The sequence below is a fragment of the Brachyistius frenatus genome, unplaced genomic scaffold (genome assembly GCF_029030835.1).
Source record: "Brachyistius frenatus isolate BFR_SWC_R1_liver_20210118 unplaced genomic scaffold, ASM2903083v1 Contig_148, whole genome shotgun sequence".
Classification (NCBI taxonomy): Eukaryota; Metazoa; Chordata; class Actinopteri; family Embiotocidae; genus Brachyistius; species Brachyistius frenatus.
Window position 1 is genome coordinate 748,069 of NW_027210747.1, and position 22,604 is coordinate 770,672.

At 42.2% G+C, this 22,604-nt stretch overlaps 1 protein-coding gene across 7 annotated transcripts; it reads left to right on the forward strand.

Annotated features, from left to right (window-relative positions):
* Nucleotides 1–4,719: 4,719 nt before the first annotated feature.
* Nucleotides 4,720–22,589, forward strand: LOC138631053 (inosine-5'-monophosphate dehydrogenase 1b). 7 transcript variants are annotated; one of them, XM_069715769.1, is made up of 17 exons: nt 4,720–5,213; nt 10,395–10,493; nt 10,664–10,744; nt 14,046–14,094; nt 15,603–15,704; nt 15,806–15,880; nt 16,347–16,553; nt 16,666–16,753; nt 16,852–17,051; nt 17,507–17,597; nt 17,812–17,907; nt 18,457–18,600; nt 18,805–18,949; nt 19,042–19,185; nt 19,367–19,450; nt 20,149–20,695; nt 20,742–22,589. In XM_069715769.1, the coding sequence occupies exons 1-16, from the start codon at nt 4,993–4,995 to the stop codon at nt 20,168–20,170; spliced, it is 1,848 nt and encodes a 615-aa protein (XP_069571870.1). In that variant the 5' UTR covers nt 4,720–4,992; the 3' UTR covers nt 20,171–20,695; nt 20,742–22,589. The 7 variants fall into 7 exon arrangements, with proteins under 7 accessions (XP_069571870.1, XP_069571871.1, XP_069571872.1 ...); XM_069715770.1 differs by having other exon boundaries at nt 10,667–10,744; XM_069715775.1 differs by lacking the exon at nt 4,720–5,213 and adding an exon at nt 7,972–8,094.
* The last annotated feature ends 15 nt before the right edge of the window (nt 22,590–22,604 follow it).

The window sequence follows — 22,604 nt, forward strand, 5'->3', positions numbered from 1 at the left end:
CCAGCAGTGCTCCACGTCACTCCTCCAGTTGATCCTCTGTACTCTACCAAACTACCCGAATTTTGTTTGTCCTCAGCAGCAACTGAAAGTCAACCAATAGTTCAGATTACTCATCTAAATACACACAATAAATCTTTTTGGTTCTCGTTTCAGTGCCTAGATGTAAAACAGCTGACTCACAAGGAGAGGGAATCATACAGTATATTTCTTCCAATTTGGCATAAAGACAGAAAGGTTGGTGGAGCCTGTCAAAACAGTGCAGAGAGATAAGCAGACTGTGAATCAGTGGGAAGTCCTTAGTTATATGACACAGCAGCTGTCTAGTTGTTGTGATGATTAAAACTGAAGAATTTACTACCCTATGGGGATTCATAGGAAATTCTAACATGTCTGATGCAACAAAATGTTACACTCACTAGATGGCAGTGCCTCACAGTTAGGAGCAAAGACAACAATCCTACACGACTTCTGGTTTGAAGGGCTTCTCAAGTTACAACATTTTAATAAGAGGTAGAAGTCAACAGCTTATCTTAAACACTTACTGTAGATTAGACTTTATCATATTTAGTCGGACATTATTATTCTTTATCACGGTTTGCCTTTCACAGCAGATTTTTGTGGAAAGAAAAGTAAAGGGGTCACTGATAGCATCAAAGACCTGAAACTGAAACAACTGAAGTGAATCCAGCCATCATTCATATTTACACTTGTGTTTTTATGCTTACATTTAAAAACAGAAAAGAAAAGGCCAACTGTCCAGACAGTCATGACTAACCAGGACACTTTAACAAACAGCAACCCTTCACAACAGAAGCTCTGCTCTGTAAAAACATCTATTAGAAAGGTTTAATTCTTGGTAAAGACCGTTGCACCTCACCCACAGCAACATGAGCAGTCTAAAATATTTCTTTCATTTAGTCTTTTCACTCATTTAGGCTCGCATTTACTGACAGACAAGTTGTATGGTTGATTTTTGCTTTCATGTTAGGGTTCTGGCTTTTTGGGATCGTTTTATACTTTTATGTTTTGGGGTTGTTTGTCCCATTGTCGCCAACGTGATGTCTCCAAAACGTTTTGAGGGAATTATCTTCAAACTTGGCACAAATGTTCGCTTCGTCCCAAAGATGAACTTATTAGGTATTGTTGGTCAAAGGTTGAAGGTCACTGTGACCTCATCAAGAGACCGGGATGCCTTATTTGAGGACCGGAATGGGGAGATTGTTACTGTATTTGGTCAGATATTGAATAGGTGACACTAATCCTGGGCAGCCTCCTTGAAACTGTGGTGACTGTATAGATCCGTGCGGCCTAGTTATAGATGTGTGTGAAGCATCCACATTTTAGAGTATACAGCTTACTTGCAGCAAAATCCATCCTTGAAACATTTGTCTACTTTCATGGCTACGACTCTGTGTTCTATCAGAATCATGAGTTTATTGGTCAAGCATGTGAACACACGAGTATTCATTCAACGTCTGCACTACAATACGAGTGTGGACAGACAGACTGTGTAGGAAAGGGAAAAGAAAATATTTTATAATTTTTTATTTTTCTTAAGATGTGAGCTGTTGGACTTGGGCTCCTGCTAGTACAAAGCCAATATGTGTCAGCCCCCAGTCCTGCGTGTTCTTTAATGAGGCAATAGGAGAATATGTCAGGCTTCAAGATATTTATTTAACAGCAACAGAATAATCAGTTTACAGAGCTCTGGGTCCAGACTATGTTTCCCTGACCGCAACACAGTATGTGTCAGTTCACGAAGTCTGACCTCCTGACTTTCCCTCACCTAGTCTTCTTATAGTCCAGACACCAAAAAGTCATGTGTATTGATGTATCCTTTGTTGGTTGGTGGAGGTGGTGGTTGTCTTCCTTCACACCCTGGAGTCCTCCAGACAGCCGTCTGTTCCTGTTTATGCCTCAAAGAACAGCAGTATGTGACCCCACAGGTTGCAGACCTCCCCCTGTGACCTTTTGGTTTGGCACAGTACTTTCACTCTCATTCACACATTCACAACCACACCCTGTTGTCTACACCTTCATTCACCACCTTTCGTCTACACCTTCATTCACAACCTTTCGTCTACACCTTCATTCACAAACACAGCCTTTCGTCTACCCCTTAGGATTAATAGTTGATAATATGACCTATATATAATTAATATGATATGGCATATATATATGTTGTATTATTGTAAACATAACCTAGCACAGAATCGCACAGAGCAGAAAAGAGGTAGAGTGGAGTTGATGAAAGGGAATTTGTAATTAAGTATCGTACAGAATATAACATCTGTTATATAAAGCCATTAAAGGATGGAAGAGAAGTAACATTTAATTAACTCTTCAGCTGTAGTTGTTTAAAAAAAAAAAAAAAAAGGGCCTGTGCTCCATTTAAAGTTGTCGGATGTGAAATTAATTCGGATCATTTGAGAGATGATGTCCTCAGTGGCCACTCGCACGCGCGCGCGCACACACACACACACACACACACACACACACACACACACACACACACACACACACACACACACACACACACACACACACACACACACACACACACACACACACACACACACACACACACGTGCAGCACTCTTCTGTTGAGAATAGTTACTCGTGTGTTAAATCTTATGACTCTGATTTGTCTCAGCCTGTCAATGACTGTCCACGCTGCGCACATGACGTTCATTATGCTAAATGTAATTGAATGAGGAAGCACCACCTGAGGACATGCACATGTGAAATTAAGAGTGGGGTCTTCCAGTTCTTTTGCATGTGACTCGAACCCTTTAATACCATATATTACCATATATCAAAGAGGCTTCCTTTAATATTTAAATCAATCTGTTTTAATAATACTTCCTTCTTGCTAAAAGTCAGCTTCCTGATTTGTTGTGTGCGTTTTGTGAGTGCGGGGTTCCTGCCAACATGTGTTAGAGATGTGTGTGAGTTGTAAGTAGGGAACTTACTAGAGCCTCCCAACAGCAGGCTAAGAGGATTTTCCATCTTACCGTCACACAAACTGTCACAAACAGTCAGTCACCTGGAGGTGATCCTTTTGAGGAGAGTGAGTGCCTGGATGTATGTGTGTGTGTGTGTGTGTGTGTGTGTGTGTGTGTGTGTGTGTGTGTGTGTGTGTGTGTGTGTGTGTGTGTGTGTGTGTGTGTGTGTGTGTGTGTGTGTGTGTGTGTGTGTGTGTGTGTGTGTGTGTGTGTGTGTGTGTGGGGGAGGGGAATCCTTTCAATTGTACAAGAAAGAGCACAACAACTAAAACAACATGTCCAATTTCATACATTTTATGTCCACATCCCACCACATGTATCGCAGACACCCTTGCAGCCATGTGAGATATTCTTTTGGGAACAAAATGCTTGAAATTATTTAGAGCGATTATGTAACTCTCACACTTTGGTGCAATCTTTACTCAGCAGTGCCAAAGTACAAATATGTGTTGTGTTAGACTGTACGTCTGGCCTCGGTCTCTGACTTTGACATCTTTTATTTTGCTAAAGTGGAAGGAAAAATAGGTGTACTATAAATAACTTCCTAAATTAAGAAAATCCTGGGGACCTTTTTTTTTTTTTTTTTACATAAATTGAGGGATTGGTGTTTGCTGTTATTGAGTAATAGCTTTAATTACATGAAAGTACCTTAGGTGGGTTTGAAATAGAATTTGTTTTTTATCCCTGTTCTAGATTATGTGAATTTATTTGTAATTTTCATATGATGACAAACATGTACGTTTTGTATTAGTTTTTGTTTTCTATTGCTGTTAGCTATGTCCTTTTATATTACACCATTTAAGTAATTATTCTGCGTTGAACATAATGGCTTTTTCTCTATGAATATAATACCTAACAATGTAGGAGTAATTTTTGTTTAAAATTTTTTACATAAGTGTGTTGTCAAAAAAAACTTAATGAACGAAGTTGAGAAGAAGAGTGATTACACCAGAGCTGTTTACTAAATAGCAATAAAAATCAAACCCATTGATCCTCATGTGAGGAGCTAAATTTAAGTCCGGATTGTGAAATAAAAAAAAACAACAACACTGCTCTGTGTCACATACTTTCAGAAATGTGATGTTTTCTGGATGTATTTGGTGTTGGTCGAGCCCTCTGAGACAAATAACACACCGCAGAGATGATGTTGATGTTTGAGCTGTAGAAATGTGTTGCTCTCTTTGCAGAGCTCGTCCCCTCTAGTGCTGCTCACTCTAATTCTGAAATCCTCTTTGTGGAAATGTTGCGGTTCCCCTGATAGAAAGCAGGATTAACCCATACATCGAGAAACGTAAAGAGAGCCTCATGGAGCACTCAGCAGGACAGTACCACTCACTCCATTCAACTTGCATTCACCGGCTCAAGGCAATGACTGCTTTATCCCACACAGAGGCACAGTACGGTGGCTGTCCTGTGCTCTTCCACCCTTCTCGTTGCCCTCTGCCTTCACGACAGACAATTTCGAAGACATCAGCACAACAGCCTCTCCACAACAACGCTCTGCTGCTGGCATTATTTCCACGGTGACACCCTCTCAGTGGGAGAATCTCCTAGGTGACGCCCTCTACTGACACGCCTCGAGGTGGCTGGTGCCTTTTTGTAGGCAGGTGCATCCTGTGCTCGGGCAGACGGAGTAGACTGACAGACGTTTGGCTGTTTTTCTCTCTGTGGGAACACCTTTCATTGGAGTGCAGCAGCAGAGTAAACAGAGCAGACACTGGAATTCAGATAAGAGTGTTTGGAAACAAATGGAGGATTTGCACGTTTTGCAAATTGTAACTCCTCAGCTTTAAGTAAACTTGGGTGATGATGTTCATATGAATTCAGGGTTTTAAGAAATCAAGTCTTCCCTGTTTTGGCTCAAATGCGACCTTCAGCTGCTGGATATCTTCTCTGAAATTCAGTTTTATAAGCAAGAAAGTGTTGCTGATACTGGCTGCACCACGAGGCTAAAGGGCCACCGGATTCAGAGTCTGACCTTGGACAGATGATGGAGGGATTTGGGTATGAGCACTTTGGAGAGGGAGTGAGAGAGAGCCAGCAGGTGGACTGTCGGAGACTCCTAGGGGACACTCAGCCCTCACGTACCAGTATTTCATCCCGGGAAGGGGAGCATTACGTCCGGCAAAGCTCACACGGCCATGGACATGAAACTGCAGCCCAGCGGTACAGCGCCACACGGATCCAGGCCGGTCTGGGCCCAGAGAGGTGAGTCACTGGAAAATGAAACACCTTCAATCAAACAGTATTTTGGTTGATATGCATCTGTTTTTACTTTAAAGTGCCAGAATATGTCACAAAAGGTTTTTGTAGTCTGCTGCAGAATTACTTTCTTCACTGCAAGTGTGAGAATTCAGCAAAAAAATAAAGTGTAAATAGTCAAATGTTTGGACTTTTCACCAACAGTGCCACTTTAAACTAAAATGATGACGTGGGCTCTGTCCCCATTTCACTAAGTGTAAATGAACTTCATGGTATTGGATCCGTTTACATGTCCTCACACACTTGCATCAGATCAGTTTGCAAATGCCCTCGAGGTCAAATGCCTTGCTTTGAATGACAGACTTCATTTTTTTGGGGGGGGGGGTTTGAAGGCCATGAACAGCCACGGAACGGAACAAAAACAAAAAAGGCTTATCTTGAATCGTCAGGTGCTATTTTTAACCCGGCCCTTCTGCCCTTCGTACAAAATTCTGTGATGCACCATCAAGGCAGGAGTGAACGGCGTGCTGCAGGGAGCATAAACAAGGCTGAATCAAGCGCTCAGAATAGCTACAGTGCATAAAGGAACCACTGACCCACATCTGCCATGACCCACATTTAATTTGACATAGAGAGAGAGTGAGATACAGATCATCCTGAGTCATCTTGGCAGACATATTTAGCACCCTTCACCTAAGATTAATTTAGAACAAGCGCAGACTGTGAATCCAATTGGGTTCTCTATTTTTATTTAATATCTGAGATGCATCTCTCCAAGAATAATACACAAAAAGAGTTACATATTCTGTGGATCTGTTTAAAGTGATCACAGCTCAGTCTTCTGGACTTCTGGTTGTCTGGAATACATTTAATAATACATGTTGTTAAAATCATGAACATGTAACAAATTACTGACCATGTGATGAAACGTTTATTGGTAGTAAAACAATCCCTTCTGCCCTTTCTGAGCCATGAAGCTGAGGCAATAATAGATACTGACAGTCTACATTTGTATTTAGTTGTGCGAAAGCGACAGGGATTTTTGTTGTGGTGGTCAGCAACTCACGCCAGACAATCAGGCTGCCAGCAGCTTGACGATGAGATCGACATGCTGACCCACCGTGAAGTGATGTGAATGTGCACATCCTGCATGCCGCAGACGGACAGTACGTAGCTGTATGTGCACTTCAGTGTTCGACTCTCTCTGTCCTGTCTCCTGCAGTCATAAAAGAGACGTGTCTATTTCTGAGCAGATTTCTTCCAACCACTAATTAAATCAGCATTAAAAAAATATAACTCTTTTCCTCTTCTACTGGTTGAAATTTCTTTCCTTAACAGATTTTTGTCTTTGCAACTACGAATTAGAACAAAGAAGGAAAGTGAATTTGATCCACATTTGCGTTCCTTGATATGAGAAAAGGGACGTGTTCGATCTCAAGTAAGTCGCAGACATCACTTCCTTATGTCATCTTAGCCAGCCTGAGCTACAGTCTGTTGTAGGACAGGATATGTGTTTATCATATGAATAAAATATGGCAGTCATTCGATTTTCAGTGGACTTAATTCAGTTTACATCATTTACATGTTACTACAATTGAAACTGTTAAAAGTCATGCACAGACACTATCTCGGTTCACCAACTAGGCCTCTATGTCTACCTAATTCTGCCAAGCACTGTATCTGCACCATCATGTTAAGCAAAAAACATGTGAGGGCAGATTACAATAAACACTGCTGACGAGAAAAAAAAAGAAGAACTGAACCTATTCTTGTTTCAACATATATTTGTTACAGCATTAAAGGTCAAATTCATCACTTTTTCTGTAAATGACCAAGTTGTTGATGGTAAATGAGGTCAATTTAAGTGACAAATTCCCGAGTAAATGTCTGTGTGAAGCAGCTGGGAAATCTGTGGTTCTTTCGGCACCTGCTTCGTTATTTAACGTGCACAGTGACGTAGTCGATGGCCGGAGAAACCACAGGTATTACGTCAGGGAGTGCTGTGGATGTTGCACCAAAACCAAACCTTGTTGTCGTCGCTACGTTTCCAACAGTGAAAATAATTTCCCAAAGGAGGGTGTTAAAATACAATTTTGAGTGTTTTGGCTGACTCAAATATTCAGCCGTTTGGATTCTGACTGCGGGAGTGGGGACAATGCAGAAAATGGACTTGCTGAGAGCAAACAGCGGCCTGTGGTACCTTTGCTCAAACTGTCCACCAATACCAACAGAAACAGCATTTTTTTTATTTATTTTTTTGCTGCAGTGACCTTAAAGCGTGGGCCATTTATGATGTTGCTGATGCCTCGCTTGCTTTACGATGCTTGAAAGTTTTAGTCGTCCCACCTTATGCAAACAATATTGCCTGCTTCTTCTTATTTTATTTTTTTTGTGGTTGTCCAGTGGGTGCAATTTAAGGACCGGATCTTTTGAGGCTTGCAATGCAATGCATCCTGGTACATGCAGGCACTTACTACTTCAACTCCCATTTACCATCAACAACTAAGTGGACATCCACACCAAAAAAAAAAAAAAAAAAGTGGTGAATCTTCCCTTTAAAAGTCCATATCATCATCATCATCATTGGCATCTTTACCTACGGGCCTGTTTTCTGAGAGCCCACCGGTCCGGCAGCATTTTTTTTTTTTTTTTAATATATATATATATACACGTAAACGTCATTGTGAGCCACACGTGGCTGCACACGTCATCACCCTGCCGGGTCTCTGATTTCACGCCAAGCAGGATGCAGCGGGTTAAATCTCGCCTCGAGGTCGTGAGGGGATGTGACGCCGCCGCCGCCGCTCGCACATAACACCAAACACGCACCGTCTGCAGACAGCGACAGGGCGATCACTTCTCCTGAGTCACTTCACTGCCGAGACCGGTACTTTTTTTTTTTGTGTAAATTTTTGTAAAATTTTTTTTATTTTTTTTTTTTTAAAACAACAACAAAACAAAACAAAAAAAAGAGCCTTGGAGCCGAGGACGACCGGCGTGTTTCCGTCTCGAGGTAAACGGCGACGTCGCTTTCGGACCCGATTTGTTTTTGCGCCGCAGCTGGAAAGTTGCTTCCTTTCGGTCAACGTGGGCACAAAGCTAACGAACCCAGGAAACGATGTTTGGGGAGGGGGGGGGAGAGAGAAGCCACGCAGCCTAAAAACGCTTGCTTGCTCGCTCCTAGACGGATTTTTTTTAAAATTTTAAACGCCTTCAAATCTTAAAGAGCCTTTTTTTTTTTGTTTGTTTGTTTCGGTGACGCCGAACAATTGTGAAACTGCTAATGCTAAATGCTAACGGTTGCGCCCACATGTCTGCAAGTAACGTAAGTGTGGTCGCAGCTCGTGTCTGGTGTGCATGCAATTCAGTTGCATGTGCATTTATTCGTCTTATTATTCATAATTATATTCATGCACCAGCTGGAATTATTTGCGGCCATTATTATACGACACGTATAATAACAAGAGAGACGAGGTCTGAGTGAATGTAGAGTTTTAACGCATCACTGGATGTTGGTTGGTTTAGTGCTCGTCATCAGCTGTTTGTGAAAACACTATCTTGTGTTATTACTTCAAGCTGATCCCGATTGAACAACCCCAAGTTATTGTGGTGGCTATGTAAACGGATGTTTATTTAACGTGTCGTCTGCTGAAATAACTGCAGTTGATTGCTTTTCGTCTTGAACTGCGCTGTTGGGTTATTAACTTTTAATTATTAATTTAAGATGGGAGTAAACCACCTTTCTTATTGTGTGTGTGTGTGTGTGTGGAGATGATAAGATATGGTCTCTATTAATCTGCAGGCGCTCGTGTGTACCAGAAGGTAGGAAGCCCGACCTGTGAACGCAACACCATTAAAAACTCGCTTTAAAACGACGCCAAAAATAATAATAATAATAAAAAAAAGCATTGCCTCTGCTTCCAGAAAGGTGTAATATGGGATAGAGCATTTTTTTTTTTAGATGATTTATTATTTAAAAAAAAAAAAAAAAGCACCGCACCTTTAAATCGACACGGTTTTAAGCACTGACAACACGTGGTAAGATAACAGTTTTTTTTTTTTTTTTTTTTTTTTTTTACTGTTGCTTCGCCTGTTATTCCCGCATTAATCCTCTAAACATATATTTGGCAAATGGGTGGTGACTTTAACACAAATAGTGCCGACGTGCGTAGGTGTTGAGATGACGGTATAAACGCAGTTAACCGGGGATTTCGGTATTTTTTTTATTTTTTATTTAATTTTTTTTTTTGGGGGGGGAGGAAGGGAGGAGGAGGCTAACATGGATGGAGCTATCGCGGATATTATTACACCACGGATGAGCGGCAGCGCGGATGCTGCGTCGCCGCATCTCTCCAGAAACAACAAAGACGGGTCTGAAACACTACGTCATGATTTATATTCTGTTAAGTGCAGCGCGAGCAGCTAAATGTTTTGCCAGCTGCTCATGACGTAATGTAGGTCACCGGGCCAGTCGACGTGGACGAGGAGAGGCTTTTATTTGAGCGTTACGGTGTTCTCGGGGCAATTTAATGCGCTTTTAATGGCATCCATCCATTTATTTAAAACAAATAATAATAATAAATAAAGTAGGATTTTTCTGGAGAGGTTCAGTTTGATGTTAGTGGGTCAGCCGGCCATGTTTTTGTTCCTCACGCGGTCGTGTGTGGGCCGTTTCACGTTGTCATCTGCCGCCAGTCATATCCTGATGCAAATTTTGGCAATAAGTAATTAAAATGCAGCGATTTATCCGCCTCCGCGTTATAAATAATATCTCTCACAAAAATCGTGCACGAAATCACGGTCGGATTTCTACCGTGGCGTGTTTGCGGTTCGTGATTATGACGTTGTGTCGATCTTTTATTATAACAGTGGTCGATTTCGTCGTGATTAGTGTGCGGTTGTTGCTTAAAAAAAAAAAAAAAAAAATGGACAGAAAGTTTATTGCAGGATTATTTATGGCGGAAACGGATGCATTTTGCACCTGACACGCAGGCGCACTGGCCTGAAGGCTGGCGGGGGATGTTGATGTTGCTATGGTTATGTCTTCCTGTGAGAAGGTCACCAAAGCCCTGCCTGCAAAGTGGATGTCTAGTGCTCTTGCAGAGCATCATTACGCCATCTGTCGATAAGCATCTTTATGTTGAGTGCTGGGTTGATTGAAGCTGCCTCTCTCTTATCATTTTGCAGCATGGCGGATTACTTAATCAGCGGTGGCACGGGCTACGTCCCTGAAGATGGACTCTCTGCTCAGCAGCTCTTCTCCATTGGAGATGGCCTCACGTACAAGTAAGTTTCCCTCCAACACAAACTTAGATTTCTCTTTTCTTTTTGTTGCTTTAAAGTAATGAAGTAATTTCAAAGTAAGGTTTCCTTATTTTTAAAACCTCACCTGTGCGAAATGGTGAGTGAAGTGTTACGCACCAGTGCTTTGTAATGGCCAACGCATTTTGAACCAGCAGATCTGACCAACAGTGTGTTGTCTCCGATGGTCAAACGGCTGAAGAGCTGTGCTCTAAAGGAGATGGGTTGACTTACAAGTGAGTAAAACAGTCGTTTTCAAATTGTTAAAAATCCTCTGTCTCTCCAAATAGTGAATTCATACGGGGGAAGCAAATGATTGTCCTTCTAAAGCAGCCTTACTTGAACTTGAACAACCGACAAAATCTCAATCTGTTGTCATGAACTAAAGCGCATGAGTGCAAAGAGCTTGTTTGAACACTTGACTTGATCTCGTTCATGGGGGATGAAATTTGCTTCCAGTGGACATAACTTGCATTATAAACTTCCACTAATCATAAAAGTGCACGACCTGTCCTGTAAATGCAGGAGGCATGACGGAACAGCTCGTGCCCTTTTCTCACAAATACTTTGTTTTGATAAAAGCACTAATTAATCACAAATTTCTCACCTCCTCCATAACCTCACTCTCCTCTGCTGAGCACTCTGACACCCACTTTTATAGATCAACTCACCGTGCATTATGAGCGAAAGGATTTAAATTTTTTTTTTTTTTATTAACGCCTGTAATCACCCTCTTATTTCCATAACCAGAAGTTGAAGGATTGTGGTTGTTTGGCTCCGAGAAGCGTGCAGTTTCTTGCTATTTATTTACTCTTCAAAAAAATGTCTCCTAAATCCCTCGCAAGACTCTACCTCTTAAATACATCTACCACAGGTCCTCACAACCACTACAATCAATGCTTAAAATGCCTTCTCAGCATTCCCCAAAGAACCATTAGTTAATGTATTAGCGTGTGGTTGGAAGGTTTCATCAGCTGAAAGTCCTTACGTTTCCTTTTTTTTTTTTTTTTTTTTTCTTTCTTTTCTAACTCCTGCTTTGCAGAGACTAATTTAGCAGAGAACACCAAGATGTTTGTGTGCATTGTAATCAAGTGCATCACGTCTGAAGGAAAGGTCGCACACATGATCGCCTAAACTGACATCATGTGAATTTCAGGAGGATATAGTGGGAACAGGGGGCGGACGGGGCTGGTCTGAGGATGAAGAACTCTCCTTCAGTCCTCAGTTTCAACTTCCTTTTACCTTAAGTGTGACAAATGCAGCAGCAGAAGAGTTTATCGTTACATTTGATTGAGGTAGATTGAAGTTATCTTTGCCAGTTTTCTCTCGGTAGCGGAAAAAAAGAACGCGAGACACAAACACAGGCAGACAGCAACAGCCCTGAGAGAAACAACTCCCTCCACTATTGTGACCTACAAGCAGGCACAGAAATGTTTTGGTCAAATCTACTGTCGCACTCCGTATCTGTCTACTTCCCCGAAATGACCTTGGAAGTGCAGGTGTACAAGGACTGTTTTCCTGAATATAGACTGTCTATCGATGGCGCTTTCAACAGGTCATCATAAGACTTGTGTGTGGACGCTATAAAAATAATCTAGAGAAGATCCCTGTAATCCAATGCCACTTTCTCACACAAACCCTAGGGTGTTGGCAAATATGGGTAATGTGGGTAAATATGAGGTCGCTGCCATTCACAACAAGACTGAGGGCCTGAACTGAACAGTATGATTAAAGCTATGCGGTCTTATCACACAACTGTACAGTTAGCCTGTGGAGTTTGTGCGAGTCCACACTGTCTGAAGCTGTAACGCCCCTCATGAATTGTAATCGTGCCTTTTAATTACCACAAAATCCAATCACGCTTATTTTAAAAGCCTTACGGGTAAATTACTTCACGTTACAGTAGATTATGAACTCAGGTGAAGGGTTGGCATGTTACAAAACATGACTTCATGATTTGTTATACGTACGACAGAGAGGCAAGCAGTGGCAAATGCATTCCTGCTGCGAAGTGTAGTGAAATAAGGTGTTACCAACAGAGATTCACCTTGGTAAACTTGATGCTGCATTTCTAACGCTCCGGGTGCCCCGCTCTCCGATGGGTTTGATGTTCGTCAGGTGTGGGCACACAATGCTGCGGAGTCTCTTTTCATGTCGAGGACATGAAGCGGCAGGTGAAGGCCAGTTGGTTTTTACTTTGAAACACTCCCACTTAGCATCGTGCATTTGTCTACATTTAACATTCAAATGAAAACCATAATGAGGGTACGACCAAGCCGGTGTTTTCTTTAGTATTCAAAACCATCGCAGCGAGCTCCGGCTCACTGCTGACCCTGAGTCAGTAGGTGCAGTCTTGTGTGCTGCAGCTGAGGTTTGCGGCTCCGGCTAAATGCTGGCAGATGTGCGTCCCTGCTTGATGTTTTTTGGGTGTTTGCGCTCCAAAGCGAGGGGATGCAAACGGGACTCCCCCCTTTCGGTGTCCCGTCTCTATTTCAGACCTTTCTCAGCCCCTCTCTCTCTCTCTCTCTCTCTCTCTCTCTCTCTCTCTCTCTCTCTCTCTCTCTCTCTCTCTCTCTCTCTCTCTCTCTCTCTCTCTCACACCGAAACAGAGGAGATGAGTGTGATCGGTCAGCAGATCGGACCTTCACCTCCCTCCCTCCTCCCCCATTCACATTTTAACACGTTATGTCCACCAGTGGTGCTCACCGTTTACCTGTTTTCACTTATTCCTTCTCCACAGTTTCCTCCGAACTCTTATTTGCCACATAAAGCTTCTCTGTTTTTCTCCCCCCCCCTTCCCTGTTTTCACACCCATCTGCAAAAACCCATAAAATACATACAGAGTCTGGCTGGAAACAAAACACACCATTCCTGTGTGGAGCTCTGGCTGAGCCACACATCTCCTCCTACCTCTTATTGTTTTTTTTTTTTTTTTTTTTACAGCCCAAGAGCTTAAAAAAAACCAAAAGACGTCAACTGAAGCTTTTTACCAAGTACAAGATTGACCCAGCTGCACTTAGTGCACTTTTTACTGAGCCACTGTCCCACTTTGTAGTTTTCTGGGAACCATAAAGACACACAGAAGAGCATCCAACAATAGGATTTAAAGTTTAAACTATGGTATTGTCCTTGATAAAAATGTTACACAAAAGAAAGTAATCCTGATTCATCAACTAAAAAACAGACAAATATTTAACTAAGCTTTGATCCTGGCTCATGAGTCCAATCAGAAGTTCATTCACACCCTTGAATAATTTAAGCTCAGACATTTTTACATTCACATCTGTGTTGTTTGCCCATCTTTTCCAATAGTACTCTCGTGTTCACTTTTCAGTTCACCCTATTTTCTTTGAGCCAATCAAACACCTGTGAAATATCTCCAGTCCTGTGCTTTTTCTTGATTTTTTTTTTTTTTTTTTTCTATGTTGGTTTAAACATAATGAACTCTACATCCTGAAGTGATGATTTAGACCTCACAGGGTCACTAAGTTGCAGCCGTTCCCGGCCCTCACTTTGCATTTTGTTTATGTCTTTCAGTGACTTCCTGATCTTACCTGGCTTCATTGACTTTACCTCGGATGAAGTGGTGAGTACTCGCGCACACACCCGGGCGTGTTTGAGAGTACAAAAGGGTACTCAGGGTCTGTTGTTTCAGAAGACAGTCACGATTAAGTGTGATATTTGCATTGGGCGAGCCAATCATTTCTCCAGTCTCTTCTCCACCCATTGTGATGATAAACATACAAGTGACACCGTCAGCAGACAGACCATTTTAGGCAGAGCCATTTCCTACACCATCAACTTTATTACAGTGGAGTCTCTCTTTTTTTTTCTTTTTTTTTTCTTTAAATAAACCTCTCCACTCCAGACCTCAGCTCTGTTTTTGTAATTGCAGCTCTTACATAAATAGTGTTGTTTTTGCCCATTTGAAAGCCTCTGCATGATTTCTTCTCCCTTGCCCGCCTGCTATTTTTGGTTGCCCACTGGCCGCCGCCTCACCCTCGTGTTTACATTTGTGTCTGCTTGGTTGCCTATCCGTCTCTCTCGGCAGATGATGGCGGATTTAATCTCGGGGCTTTAGGTGAAATCCCTCACCTCTGCTTTGTCCGTCTCGAGGGTTTTAATTTAATGTATCTATAATCGTGCTCTGTTTCGTTTGGAATTAAAGCGGGTGTGTCATTCTCGCCTTCCTGCCATGTTGTTATGGGTTAGTTGTCTCCGCAGACTCTCCGTCTGCCCTACTTTTTTCACTGGATAGTGGGCCTATTCAAGCTTGAATAACACAAACGCTTACTCATCTGGCCCTCGTCACAACTCTGAATCCTTGTTGATTTGCCTGCGCTGAGTGAGGTTTTGGAAGGCCGACGAGGGGGCAGCGTCTGTTGTGGGACATGTCTGGGGTCGTGATGTTCCCGACACGCTCCTTTAACCCCCATTTGAATTTAGCAGGTTAGTGCAGTTGTTCTCTCCAAATGGAGAAGCAGTGTTAGGTAAATTTTCTTTTGCCTTTGCCATGAACCCCTGAGAAATCCCAGCAGGCAGCCTCCATAGTTTACGTCTGTCTTAGATAAAGAGCGATGCTTGGACACCGTTTGTTGGTTTCCCATGTGCGAGGAATGTCATTATTTTCACTCTCCCAAGTGGAGGAAAACAAAATGTGCAAGCTGTTGTGAGGATCAGTGATAAGTGAAAGTAAATTTGGCTGTTAGAGATACTGTAGTGTGTGTCATTACCATTTTTCCAGACGGTGTCAGGTTTCTGGGCCTGAGTGAGAGGAAGGACAGCTTTGTAGATGAACCGTGTATTTAATTTAATTTCACAGATGAACTCTTGGTGACACACCCAAAGCTAAAATTGTGTACTGTTTTCGCTTAAAAGGAGCTCTTGTAACGTACACCAATCATACAAAAGTCTCCTTAAATTGACCCCATTGGCTTCCTGAAAGTTGAGCTTGTTTGGTGTCAGATTTAAAAGCATTGGCAGCATGCAGAAAGAACAGTGGAGTGCTTGGCAGTACAACCCCCGAGTTCACTCTGCCCCCTGGTGGATCGTGTGCAAAATGTCAACACTTCGTCTCTTAATTTTGTCTCTCAGGACCTGACATCAGCACTGACCAGGAAGATCACATTGAAAACCCCTCTCATCTCCTCCCCCATGGACACGGTCACAGAGTCGGCCATGGCTATTGCAATGGCGGTAAGAAGCTCCAGAAATTTAAAGGAAAAGCACAGGTTTCTTTGAATTACTTAATTGTAAAGTCTAATTGTCATTTTTTTAAAAAAAAATTTATATGGCAGCTAATGGGAGGCATTGGCATCATTCACCACAACTGCACACCAGAATTTCAGGCCAACGAGGTCCGCAAGGTTAAGGTAAATTATGATTAATGTTTACTAAATGTTCAGTGTATTTTACGTTAAACAAAATCAGTGTTTTGTGTTATATTTAGCAGTAGTAGGGTTGCCATTGTTGTTGTCTTGTTGCTGTCATCATCATCCCTCTCTCATGCCTGTACAAATCTAAGGGACTGAAGTAACTAACCTTAACTAGGTTCATTTAACTCTCACTTGAATCAAACCTGTGACTTTTCTTGTTATTTTGTCCCTGTATAGGATATGGTAACTGTCTCCCTTCTGCGTGTGTTGTTGTTTTTTTATGTCACTTTTATTGATGATTTGTCGTGTTTTGTGTATTGCTGTTCATTTGCTGTTGTATTTCATGTGTGCGTGTGGTGTTTTGAGTTTTTTGCTGCTTTACACAGATACAGTAATAATAACAAAAAATTACAATGATAATAATTGTGGTTTTTGTTTTTGTTCTTGTTGTTTGGTTTTCCAGCGATTTGAACAGGGTTTTATCACGGACCCAGTTGTTATGAGTCCACGCCACACAGTCGGGGATGTGTTTGAGGCCAAAGTAAGACACGGTTTCTCTGGTATTCCCGTCACAGAGACGGGAAAAATGGGCAGCAAACTGGTGGGCATTGTCACCTCCAGAGACATTGACTTCCTTTCCGAGAAAGACCATGACAAACCTCTGGAGGAGGTGTGTATGTTTTTTTTATTTTTTTATTTTTTTTTTTTTATTTTTTTAAGTCCATCAGTTTAAAAGTGTCTGCACTGCCATCAGTCACTGAAATCATGCTGTGATCTCTCAGGCTATGACTAAGAGGGAGGAGCTGGTTGTGGCTCCAGCAGGTGTCACTCTGAAAGAAGCCAATGATATTCTGCAGCGCAGCAAAAAAGGTAAATAAAAAGTGCGCATGTGACAGCAGTGGTTTCTATGTCGAGTCTAATCTGTCGTTGCAATTGAATAACCTGACTTTCACTCTCTTCGTAACCAGGCAAGCTGCCCATTGTAAATGATAATGACGAGCTGGTGGCCATCATCGCCAGGACGGATCTGAAGAAGAACAGGGACTACCCCCTCGCCTCCAAAGACTCGCGCAAACAGCTGCTGTGCGGCGCCGCCATCGGCACCAGGGACGACGACAAATACAGACTGGACCTGCTGGTGCAGGCTGGAGTGGATGTCGTCGTTCTGGTGGGTGGTTTTAATGTTCTGAAAAAGATGAAACTTTGGGGAAAGTGTAAAATATTTGAATATGACAAGACGTTCAAGAACATACTTTTACTTTGTGCTTTTACGTTCCACCACTATGGTCGATAGTTTTGCATGACATTGTCATAAAGCTACTGTGTGTTAGCTTGTGACTCGGAGACATGTTGTTTTATAACCGTAACTTCTTACTTACACCACAGGACCCTACATATGACAATCAAAGTGCTTCTTGTTGATTATATAAGTTTAAATATACTTCAATCCTAAAATGAGGGTGTTTAAAATGTAAATTGTCTCAAATAAACTTCCTAGAAATACAACTTTTTTTTCTTCCTATATGTACTCTGCATGAGATTGTATTAGTTTTTTTGAGATGACTGTACTTTATGCTCCATTATGATTGTAATTATAACAGTAATGTTTTTTTGTATTTCTAGGACTCTTCACAAGGAAACTCTGTGTATCAGATCAACATGATAAACTACATTAAACAGAAGTATCAAGACTTACAAGTGGCGGGAGGAAATGGTGAGTTTGTAGAAAAAGGAAACGCTTTGGTAAACTGATGTTGTGGTTCATTAATGAGTATGTGTCAGGAAATATAAAAGATCAAAGGATATTCATTCATTACACAGAACTCTCCGTGCTGTTTTTTTTGGGAAGCTTTTGTGTTAACAGAGTGTAATTAAAATTTGCAGAGAACTGACCTTTTTTTATTCTTATTCCTCCTCCCTTCCTACAGTGGTGACGGCAGCACAGGCCAAGAACCTGATCGATGCTGGTGTGGATGCTCTGAGGGTTGGCATGGGCTGCGGCTCCATCTGCATCACACAGGAAGGTACAGGACCCCCCCCTTCTTACTCACAACCGTATCCTGAACGCACAGTGCCAGAAATACTGAATTTAAATGTTGAATTCATACCTGTGGGTTGAAAAAAAAAAAAAAAAAAAAAGTATTACAATCATGTATCTCCAATTCGAGAACTTCAATTTAAGTAAAAGAATAAATCTTCATCAGTGCTTGCTGTATCTGTTCTTTACTTGGCTACGAACTACAGTCTCGTCAAATATCGGTGGCGAGCGAGAACACGTACCCCGAGACCACTCCTTGTTGTCATGGTGATTTGCCAAGGCCTCCGTCCTGTGTTGCCATGGGGACCCGTCTCTCGTGTTCAGACTGGGTCCCATTTACCAAAAAGGAATAGAAGAGACGTTTTGCAGTGTAAAAAACACAAAGTAGCTCTGTCGGTGAATCGTTTTGGCAGATCACTTCTGTCACACGTTCTGCTCTGCATCACCTGCATTTTTTTTAATATATATATATTATATATATATATATTTTTTTCCCCCACGGCAGTCGTGTCACATATTTGTTCTCACCTTCTAGTCATGGCATGTGGGCGGCCCCAGGGGACCTCCGTGTACAAGGTAGCAGAGTACGCCAGGCGCTTCGGGGTGCCAGTCATCGCTGACGGTGGCATTCAGACTGTGGGCCATGTGGTGAAGGCTCTGTCCCTCGGAGCATCGACTGGTGAGATTGGAGCGATTGTGACACCGAATGTTGTAGCATTGTGATGTGGAGGGGTGCTTATCTTCTTCTTAGGGTTTCATACGGCTTGTTACCCTCAGAGATATCCAAACATCACAACAAAAGCTCCTTATCACAGCAGTGCGGAGGTCAGGTTGGGAAATACAAGAACACAAGAGTTTAATTCACTCCCATCTCCCTCTCCAGTTATGATGGGCTCGTTGCTAGCGGCAACCACCGAAGCTCCCGGAGAGTACTTCTTCTCAGACGGTGTGCGGCTGAAGAAATACCGTGGCATGGGCTCCCTGGACGCCATGGAGAAAAGCACGAGCAGCCAGAAGCGCTATTTTAGGTACGTGGGAGTCCGTGAAAAGCCGCATGCAGCTATTACAATGCTGTGATTGAGTTTGGTTGAATATTAACGGGGCGATGTCTTATCCGCAGTGAGGGCGACAAGGTGAAGGTAGCCCAGGGAGTGTCGGGCTCAGTCCAGGACAAAGGCTCCATCCACAAGTTTGTACCTTACCTGATAGCAGGTATCCAACATGGCTGCCAGGACATCGGGGCAAAGAGTCTCTCTGTCCTCCGGTGAGTGGTGTGTGTGTGTGTGTGTGTGTGTGTGTGTGTGTGTGTGTGTGTGTGTGTGTGTGTGTGTGTGTGTGTGTGTGTGTGTGTGTGTGTGTGTGTGTGTGTGTGTGTGTCAGTGATTATAATCCAGATGTTAACTTTTACACGCACCGTATTTTGACAGTGTGTCTGTGATTCTCAGATCCATGATGTACTCCGGAGAGCTCAAGTTTGAGAAGCGGACCATGTCCGCACAGGTGGAGGGAGGCGTTCATGGACTCCACTCGTACGTACACTCGTCACACAGCAGTTTGCTTCCTTTTGTTGACTCGCAGATGTTTGTTTTTTTTGTTTTTTTTAATCGTCACGCTGCGAGAATCAGCTCGGCTCCAGTGTATTACTGCACTCCCCGTTTATGTGCCGACATTAGCAAGCCAGACCGTGCAGTGAAAATGCTTCCAGCTTTAGAGCTGCAACACAGAAGAGGACAACGCAGCAATAAATACCGGCTCATTCAATTTCCACCCGCGTTAGCCCAGCTAGCAGCAAGAGTGGAATACCTGTCAAGTTTTATTTAAAAAAAAAAAGTCAAACTGTTATTTTGCCGTCTACAGAATCTCTGCCGCTACCTGAGGCAGCACCGATGCTGTAGCCGTTTGCTGCCAGCGTTGTCATGACAATAACGTCCAAAACTTGTGGAGCACCTGTAAATGGGTTTAGGATTAGATAAGTCTACTTAATAAGTCTATTTAATTCAAGATAAGTCTCCTTTTCTTGTTTCATATTTCGGGCTCATTTTAGATTCTTAACATTTGATGAGACCTGCCGGTTGGTTTCAGCTGGGTGACGAGTGGAAACGATGAGACCAGTTGAGAAACGTCCTCATTTAAAACTGAATTAGTGACGTTTTAGCATCAAGCTTGCTTCATATTCGACCAACTGGTGATTTTGCTTTTCATATTATTTATTTTTTTGCCTCCACAGTTACGAGAAGCGGCTTTACTGAAAAGGTGGGTGGAGAATCGGCAGACCGGCGGTGCCCGCGACATTACCCAATCTAACAGTGACCAAATGTTCAATCGACACTTCTGCTAAAGCACGCACCACCCTCTACACCCTCTCTGCCCTCCCCCTGTGTCGTATCCACGGTTTAGTCTCGCTCTGATTTTGTGGAGGACGGGGGGGGGGGGGGCATCGTAGCGAAGTGAGAACCTTCAAACTTGACACCCGACTCTCTGAACACCTTGGATTTTTTTTTTGCACTCAAGATGTGGCGCATCAGGGTTTTTGGAATGACATACACACCTGTATCTTTAGTATGCAGCCCAATCCCGTGTGTGTGTGTGTGCGCACGCGTTGATAGTAGTGCGTGTGTGTGTGTGCGCGCGCAAGTTGATAGTAGTGAGAGTGTGCACGTGTTGGTAGTAGTGAGTGAGTGAGTGTGCGTGTTGATAGTTGTGAGTGTGCGTGTGTGTGTGTAAGTGTGTGTGTGTGTGCGCGCGCGTGTGCGTGTTGATAGTAGTGAGTGTGTGTGTGAATGTGTGTGAGTGTGTGTGAATGTGTGTGCGTGTTGATAGTAGTGAGTGTGCGTGTTGATAGTAGTGAGTGAGTGTGTGTGCGTGTCCAAGTGTGTGACGTAGGTTAATATGTGCATTGGGACAAAGTGAAGGTGCGCTGTGTTTATTTGCCCTGTTAATATTAGAGAGTCTAAATCAGCCAGGGTTCAGATCCCATCAGTAACTTTTTGGTTTTTTGTTGGGGGGGGGGAAAATCCACGCTTACCAGCAAGATCGCTGTCGGAAGTCTCACACAACCCAGTTGTTACACACACTAGTACAAACATGAACTTGTTTCTCTATGTGCAGTGTGCCAGTCAATCACAGCAACCCCTTTTTTTTTTTATTTAATGTCTTTTATTTCTTATTTCTTTTTTGGTTTGTTTGCATTACCTACTCAACACCGACATATGCTACTTGGAAGAGTAGCTGCTTCCGTTATAGTACATCACGTTTACTCGGTGTATCGTGGAATCTAACGTACGAGTTATTGGCCACGGCAGTTATCCCGTCAGCTTCGGATCCTCCAGTGTCGCCTGCAATCAGTGCACATTCATTTACCCCCTCGAAGACATACTGAGCCAAATATCCAGAGTCCCATCGTGGCGCGTATTGATCCGATGTTGATGTTGAGCATGCAAGGGACCAAACGATGAAGATCAGGTATGTTTCGAAGAGAAACCAACTCAAATGTCTCAAATGAAAAAGAATTCCTAATTATGAGAATGACCTTTTATTTGCCCGTAATTTGAATAGTTTTAGATAAAACAACTTTATAATAATAAACCTGTATAGTCTTGGGTGCTTTAAATGGAGCATGAAGTTTTTTTTTTTTTTTTATATGCATGTTTGTTTTTTCACTAAGCCAGACACGGCTGTATTTATATTCTGCTTTAATTGCATACATACTGCCAGGTGTATTTACACTTCCTTTTGACTCTCTTCTTTTGTAACTTACAAACCAAAATTGGTGCAACAGGTTGCTTGTTACTTTTTCACTTGTTCCTTCCTGCGCTTTCTTATTGTGGCATAGGTTCTCTGTAATGAGTTTATTTTGTTTCGGACTTCTTTTTTTTTTATGGTTCACCAGAGGTATGCCTTGAAACAGGGATAGATGAAGGCTGCACATGACAGCTCAGTGAAAATACATTCAAATACTGCTACACACCTCCTCGCCTCCTTTTTCTTACTTTGTATCACTGTGTTTGTTATCATTCAGCTTATGTAGGAGTAGGTTTTTCCAACATTTTCATACTGGATGTCCTTTTTGCCAGATGGTTTTTTTTTTCTTTCTTTTCTTTATTTTTTAAATAAAATGTCCCAGATTGTAAGAATTCGGTTGCTTTCTCTTAACACGCTATCATACATTACCCGGCACAGGGTTCACTTGACTGACGAATATTTTTGCAACTTGATTGAAATTGCAAGAAAAAATGTACATGAAATTATATGGAGAAATATATACCTATATTCAGTTGGAAGTGATTGATGCTTGCCGTCAGTTTTCCACCTTTAAAGGTAATTCAGGTTTTTAAAATGTCTTGCTTGTCAAGTACTGAGTCCTGTTAGTCCATCTAAGAAGCACAAATATATTGATACATGACTTTTATTTTTTTTAAGTGTTGCTCTTTTGTATAATTTCAGCTTCACTGCAGTTGCCATAACGCAGCGGTAACTTCTGCAACCCAACAACCAAAACAGTGAGAAAGGCCTTTTTTAGATGGACAGAAAAGACTCAGTATTTAGTGAATCCATGAGGGGATTTTTGAGGAATATCACTTCAGAACATGTTTACAGTTAAACACTCAACAGAGGAACATTGCTTTTGCTGTTCAATATGGTAAAGAAGAATAATAAATAAATAAAACTACGGACTACTGTTTT